Raw genomic sequence first — 7,373 nt, forward strand, 5'->3', positions numbered from 1 at the left:
AACAAAAAGCCCCCAACCGGCCCCACCTACACAAAATACTAGTAGTATTTTTCTACAGATTGTTCTGACAATTTCCTTCCCTTTTTATCATGTTTATTTGCTTGTCTTCAAGTTTTTTTTCCCAGATAACTTTTCCTACATTTACATACCCTCCCCCCCTTTTAAAACGAAACGTGCCTAGATGCTTGCTAATTTTTCCTCCAAGCTCACCGGTTCCTAAGGGCCTGAGTCTACAATGTTTATGAAGATAAAAGGAGCAACTTTTCAACAAGAGAACATTTTTATTCAGAATTAATAATGTTGTACAGACAACGACAAGATGTAAACATTATGATGCATGGTCTCATGTTATACGTGTTATCTTTTTAATTTCTCTTTATAGCTGCAAAAATACATCATAGATATCCACCTAATGTAAATTATTATTGATGTGCAGGCTATAAATAGTAAAATATACAATATATTAGCAATATTTACCCCAAAGTCTTCGATGAAAACACTGCAGCTAATACGACCGGAAGTCTTTCTATGCCTCCCGGTGAGGGCGCTGCGAAAACATGAAGATAATTTGGCGCGAAAATGAGTTAGCGGTCCCTCTCTTATACGTCTCTGAACAAACACATGTAAGTAAAGTGTATGACAAACACATGTAAGTAAAGTGTATGACAAACACATGTAAGTAAAGTGTAAGACAAACACATGTAAGTAAAGTGTAAGACAAACACATGTAAGTAAAGTGTACAATAAACACATGTAAGTAAAGTGTACGACAAACACATGTAAGTAAGTGTTCAACAAACACATGTAAGTAAAGTGTACAACAAACACATGTACCGCGTAAGTAAAGTGTATGACAAACACATGTAAGTAAAGTGTAAGACAAACACATGTAAGTAAAGTGTATAATAAACACATGTAAGTAAAGTGTACAACAAACACATAATTATAAGTTAAATGTACATTGAAGTTGTATGAAGAGTATTTATTCACAATATAAGATATTATGTTCCGTAATCAAGCACAACAGGGTTTGAAAATAACGCGGGTCCTCATGAACTTGATGAAATATCCCATGAAATATTTTTTCCGGCATGGTAGTATAGCCACAAAATCTTTGAAATGGATAGGTATGTGCACAACATATTATAAACAGTAAAGAGTGTCCGACAAATACTTGAAAATAGTATGACAACATATTTAAGGAATAACTGTCTTATTTTTCGAATTCATGAAGTGATCAATGGATTGGCTTGTGTGATAATTTGCATAAACGCCGAAGGCGTTTATGCATAAAATTATCACACAAGCCAATCCATTGATCATCTTCATGAATTCGAAAAATAAGACAGTTATTCCTTATATTTACATGCTTTGATTCCGCCAATCCACGGGCTCTAAGCCTGCTTCTCTCTAGGTGTTGTCCCGCCCTGCACGTGGTTTATTTTGGAACTGCGCCAAAACATTCATGAGGAAATAAATTACATTTACATTTGGTAATTTTATCTCGGACAAAGACATTGGAAATGTAAATATTTATCCCTACATTATCTTTTTATGGACTACTATATCCATATTTTGTATCTTTAGGTATGACACTGTAAAGACCAAAATCATGGAGGGCCTTCAGGAACAGGTAATTTGTTTGTCTGTATATTTCATGCAAATGACTTTCATTTAAACATTTCCAACATTTTTATAATATGTAGATAATATTGTAAAAAGGAAACATATTTTTGCTCATTTTGTTGCACATTCTTCCATGCTGCAATATTTGAAAAGATAAATGAGTTTTGAAATGCTGAGTCACTGATCGTGGTCAAACTTTTTTCGTATAGATCCCCGACTTATTGGACTGTGCCATGACCTACACTTTGTTTGAGTGGGTCAAGGAGAATTATGATGACCTTGTTGCTGAGCAGCCAGAAACACAACCAATCAATCAGGTTTGTTGTTCAGTGATTTATTGTTACAAACTCATGGACATTAAATGTATTGTCTTTCATTTGAAAGGGTTTTTACAGATTGAATATGAATCAAATCAGTTACAAAACAAGTAAAATTTAAATAAGAGCTTAAATGTAATATGTGTATATCAAAATATAGCAAAAAGGCAAAATCAATGTTAAATTATTGATTTTCTAAAACTAAATTCCAACGTACGATAATATTGCATAAAATCATAAGAATATATTTAGAATTTACATATTTAGCAAAAAAATGTATACAACAATGGTCAAAGAGTTTAATTTTATATTTAAATATGTAAAAACTCTCAACTCTAAATTTACATAGAAGTTTAAATTCCACATTTATTTACATAAATTAACTTTGTCTTTAGGTCAGTGAAAACAAGATTTCTGTTGTGGAGGTGGCCAAGAAGAAAGAAAAAAAAGAACAGTTGACCAAGAATCAGAAACGTAAAATGTTTGACCGACTGGACGCCTCTGGAGAGAGGCCACGGGGGTGGGACTGGGTGGACGTTATACGCCATTTGTCTCAAACCGGGTCACAAAGCAACTAGTGGGGTTAATGGGGGGATGTGAAACACAGAAATTCTACAGTCATTAGTTATTGAGGCTGGGAAGACAGAAATCAGGCGCATAGCTATTGATGTTTCTGATAAAATTTGAAATATGAATGAAAATGAGACTTCTTACAAATAAACTACAGCTTATTATAATACATTACAATGGACATGTTTTTCTAACTGTTTCATTTAATACTCGAATCTCTTTTGATAAAGAGTATTTTTCCTTAAGTACTGTAACTAAAAAAATTTAATTTGAATGGGTTAAGCAGTGCATTTTCCTGTAGCCTATTATAATTATGTAAATATTGTAAATGTAATATACGAATGTATGAATAAATATTTATTTTGAACCATACCTATTTGTGAAACACTGATGCTGCCAAGTGGCAGCTCATGGATAAGGTTAATGTTTTTAGATATAGTTCAAACTCCAACATCAAGGTCAAGAGTTAAAAAATGTTGATACCCATATTAGACAGGTCACAAGGAATACATGTGAGATATAACAAGATCCCTAGTACAAACATTCCAGAAAATATGTGGTGAATTTTATTAGCTTATCATTAGTGAATTGCCAAGTTGTTTTGCTCAAAACAGAATGATTGAACACACAAGTACTCCAAAGTTGATATTAGAAAGTTGGATGAGTTTCTGAAAGACAATATCTAATATATGGTTTTGAAGATGAAGTCTTCCGACACTCTGTTGGACTTCCTATGGGTAATAATTGCACTTAACCGTCCTATTTTCATTCAAATGAAGCAGAAATTATGAAAAAAAATCTGCACAAAAAGACGGTCTCTCACTGTGACCCTCAAATCTGAAACAGAATTGATTTTGTCATTTAGTATCGCCCAGAAAACGTTGGACATGTGTTGTATTTAATTTCTTGAACACTAAAAAGTACTACAAGTAATTTTTTGATCATGATCATTTAAGTAGGTTGAAACTGTTGATCTCTTGGAACCATTATAATAAAACATTTTTACTTTGCTTTGTGTTGTCTTACAGATTTTTGTAAGACGCATCAAGGGCACTCAGCTGACAGCTGATATTGTACAATTTATAGCCTGTAAGTGAGAAGTGGATAAGGCTAATGACCGGTTTGATTATTGAGAGAGAATGGCATACTATTGAGTGGGTGATGTGACGCCTCGACGATATGACATAATATAACCATATGCTAGCTAGATACAACATTTCAAAATATTGTTGATGTTTGGACAGTTATTATACATGTACCACAGATCTAGAATATAACTAGTATATAACTTTCTTTGTTTTAAAAATTGTTTGTAAGAAAAGTATTCTCTTGCATCGTGTATTTTAATTGGTCATTCTGAAAATATGGTAGAATGAGAAGAAATATTCAGATTATAAATTCTATCGGATGGGCTTCTACAAATGTCCAGCTTTACCGGTATTTTACTAATTCAGTAATCTGTGACAGGTTTCCTGTATTCTCATTTCTGTAGTTGTTTGTATTTTATGGAAGGGTTCATGTCTGAGAGATTGTTGGTATGAGTATAGAGCAGCCTGGAGGTTCCCTGTCACCTGTTGACAGATCCCCAGAATCTGCCACGATATGTCTCTGTATAATAAAGGTATAAGTTGTCCCTGATCATGGTGAACTAGGGTCTGTAGATCATCTAGAGCTGTTTGTATTCTCGATGTGTCTACATGTCTATAACACAAGATTTCTAACATGTATAATAGTACAAATAGTGGGATACGCAATGAAGGTCGGCTGTTCTGTAGAGCAGACTGTTGTTCTGGTACCAATTCATTGATATAATGGATGTCATTGTCAAGCTGGATATCTCTGTCTACAGCCTTTTTTATCTTTGTAGACCAGGACTGTCCCCCTACAGTCTCATTATATATCTTTATATCTCCATTACCCATATGAATCACATATTAATGTGATAACCTGACCTTGATCATCTCTATAATAGATAAAGCTTCCGTGTATCTTAGTGTCTTGTAATAATACATGGCTATGTACAGCATTTCTGTAATACAACCAAACTTGGCTGCTAATTTCAGCATGTGACAGGAAATTTTGTCAGCTCTATACCACAGTTTGTTTTCATTTGTGTAAGTTGCTATGTGTAATATAAAAGCTGTTTTCTGAATGACAATAGCTGTAAGTTTTTGTAGCATCACGACTTGATACTGAGTCAGGAGGGGTAAATCTATCATCTGTTCTATTGTATGTAGACATCTCATAAAGGTTTCTAGGTTTGATGTGAAGAATGCGTCACTTATATTCTCCCTCACTTCGTTCGTCCGAATATAAATTAATTATACTCTTTATTCTGTATTGAAAGAATAATCAACTCATATGTATGGAATGCTGCTCGTCAGAACGTTTATTACGAATTTAACACATTTGTATTTATTTCAACACCCATTATTTTTAATCATTAAATAATATTTATATATACATACATATATGTGTGTGTGTGCCTAATTTACTGGTTTCCATTCCTTACAACGTTCTGTACGAGCGGTAGAATAACTTTTAAAGCACGCACCTGCTATTTATATGACCATGTCACGTGACATAAAAACCACACAGATCCACCACTCTGTTCACACAGGAAATACCCATAACGACAATAATAATAACTTTTAAAGCACGCACCTGCTATTTATATGACCATGTCACGTGACATAAAAACCACACAGATCCACCACTCTGTTCACACAGGAAATACCCATAACGACAATAATAATAATTGTATGTATCTCCCTCCACAGCTCTTTATCAAACCTGGTCTCAGAAATCAGAGTATTTTCATTTGTACAGATGGAGAGGCGGGGGTTGTAAAGGACATTTATATTACAAGACCTAATGGAGGGACTGTGTAGCAGGAATGCTAAACCATTCTCATACAACCCATACAGTCTAATAAATAGCTGATGCTGTGCTTCACCATGGACTTTACTCAGAAACATGTTATTTTGGGGAATAAAAAAGTTTGGACAGACTCTATCATACACCCACTTAAGGATTAGCTTGTAGCAATTCCAGAAACACTCCAGGAGATTTTGTGGACACCATTGTTGTAATGTATTCTGTTGAATCACCCAGAAAACAGCTGTCTTCATGTGATAGGAACACAGTAATTTATCTTCATCACTTAATCCATTGTTAATTATTTCTGTTAAGAATAATTTAAGCAAGCCATAAGTTAAGAATTGGCAGTGGTTCATAGCATACACAAGTTTGTGTTCTGCAAAAGAGAAAGAAATTCTCCATTCATTGTGCTCATGTCGTCCTAGCTTATGTCCTACTGGTACAAAGTGACATCCATTTTTTACTATTTCATTAGCAATATGAGGCTTGGGCCATGAGTGACATCTGTCTATCCACGAGGAGGCAGAGGGAGGCCAAAAGTCACTAACAAAACAATGGGCGAATTCATATTCTGCTCCCCCTGAAATAACTCCACTGACACAGGGTCCATGTGGAATGGAGTCAGGCAAAGTTGCAGAACACCAAATCATTCTGTATTCTGAACTGGAGATATAATATTCGCTATTCACTCTAACACAAGCTCCCTGGATTACTTGATTCCTGCTTGGTGACAGTAAATATAACAAAGTGAATCCTGGTGGACTATCAGAACAGTCACATAATATCAGTGTTTGTCCGTGTGTGTTGTAATACTGAGACTGAGATAAGTCCCAGATCACACGGTGATCATTTGGCCAGAACATAATGTCTATATCTGATTCTTTCAGTCTGAATCCTTCTCTGTAACTTCCACTCCACATCTCACTGTACTCACCACTTGCTCTCCCTTGATTTTCCGCCATCTCCATGATGTCCACCATATCTCTTCTCATGGCCACCTGTTGTGAGGTCCCAATTTTATCACACAGTCCCAAGAACACTGACTCTGATATATGCTGTAGGGCTGTCTTTCTAATAAGGATTAAAGGAGAATTTTTATATGTTTTGACATATATGATATACACTGTATATTATGCCATTTTAGTAAACTATTCAATACCTTCTCTGCTTCAAAATTTTTTATTACATTCAAAGATGTTTTACATGTACGAGGATAATTTGTTCTCAGCTGAATTATAATTAAATTTACAATTAAGAACAAAACAGAAGAAGAAAAATGTACATTGCATACAAAGTTAAAAGCATTACAATATTTACTGATTCAGAAACTGAAGACATTTTAAGTAAAACACAACTGTCATTTAAACTTACATTGGTGAATTTTCAATGGCGTCCATTTTACTAGGCGATTTATATAAATAGTACAGAAAAATCCACTAAATCTACTTTCATTTAAACAATAAAATGCTTTCTTTGTTTGTTGTTACTGGAATGAACGGAAGCAGCTGTTGTAGAAAAAATACATAACCCGCGTAAGCGGGTTATGTTATTTTTTTCTGCAATAGCTGCGACCGTTCATTCCAGTAACAACAAGCAAAGAAAGACATTTTATTGTTTATATTTATATCTGTTTAAATTATCATTTTAAGTAGGATTAAAAATATTAATTATTGTGTTAATGATGCGAACGTCTTTGTACGTTTCATTGATGGAACGGCCACTGATCAAGAAATCTGTACAGGTGATATGCTTAATGTAGTTTATGCAGGGATGAACGCAATGGGTTTTTCTTAAGAAATAAAGAAGAAAATATTCAGTGGATGTAAATATTTTATAATGACTGTGTCCTATGAGATCAAATGGAATTCAAAGAAAATGAATAAAAAAATTTAGTCTAAAAGGAAAAATTTCAATTAAAATCTTCAGGTTTTGATAATATAAGGCTATTAAAAATTAAATCGGTCATTGGTTCTCAAGGCA

At 34.1% G+C, this 7,373-nt stretch overlaps 2 protein-coding genes across 2 annotated transcripts; one reads left to right on the forward strand and one right to left on the reverse strand.

The window, feature by feature from the left end:
- Positions 1-822: 822 nt before the first annotated feature.
- On the forward strand, positions 823-2,999 carry LOC134256580 (RWD domain-containing protein 4-like). The gene is made up of 4 exons (XM_062739263.1): positions 823-830; positions 1,588-1,633; positions 1,836-1,943; positions 2,339-2,999. Coding segments are annotated over exons 1-4 (339 nt in total). The 5' UTR covers positions 823-828; the 3' UTR covers positions 2,522-2,999.
- A 202-nt stretch (positions 3,000-3,201) lies between these two features.
- LOC134256581 (uncharacterized) lies at positions 3,202-6,790 on the reverse strand. The gene is given in 3 exon segments (XM_062739264.1): positions 3,202-4,801; positions 5,228-6,464; positions 6,765-6,790. Coding segments are annotated over 3 exon segments (2,106 nt in total). The 3' UTR covers positions 3,202-3,958.
- Positions 6,791-7,373: the final 583 nt, after the last annotated feature.

Source organism: Saccostrea cucullata, unplaced genomic scaffold (genome assembly GCF_032062105.1).
Source record: "Saccostrea cucullata isolate Sc308-1 unplaced genomic scaffold, CSIRO_AGI_Scuc_v1 ctg992, whole genome shotgun sequence".
Taxonomy (NCBI): Eukaryota; Metazoa; Mollusca; class Bivalvia; order Ostreida; family Ostreidae; genus Saccostrea; species Saccostrea cuccullata.

Excerpts from the sequence above, each read along its gene's own strand:
- LOC134256580 (XM_062739263.1), top strand. Across the intron at positions 1,634-1,835 it reads TGGAGGGCCTTCAGGAACAG|ATCCCCGACTTATTGGACTG; the intron begins GTAATTTGTTTG and ends TTTTTCGTATAG. Across the intron at positions 1,944-2,338 it reads AAACACAACCAATCAATCAG|GTCAGTGAAAACAAGATTTC; the intron begins GTTTGTTGTTCA and ends CTTTGTCTTTAG.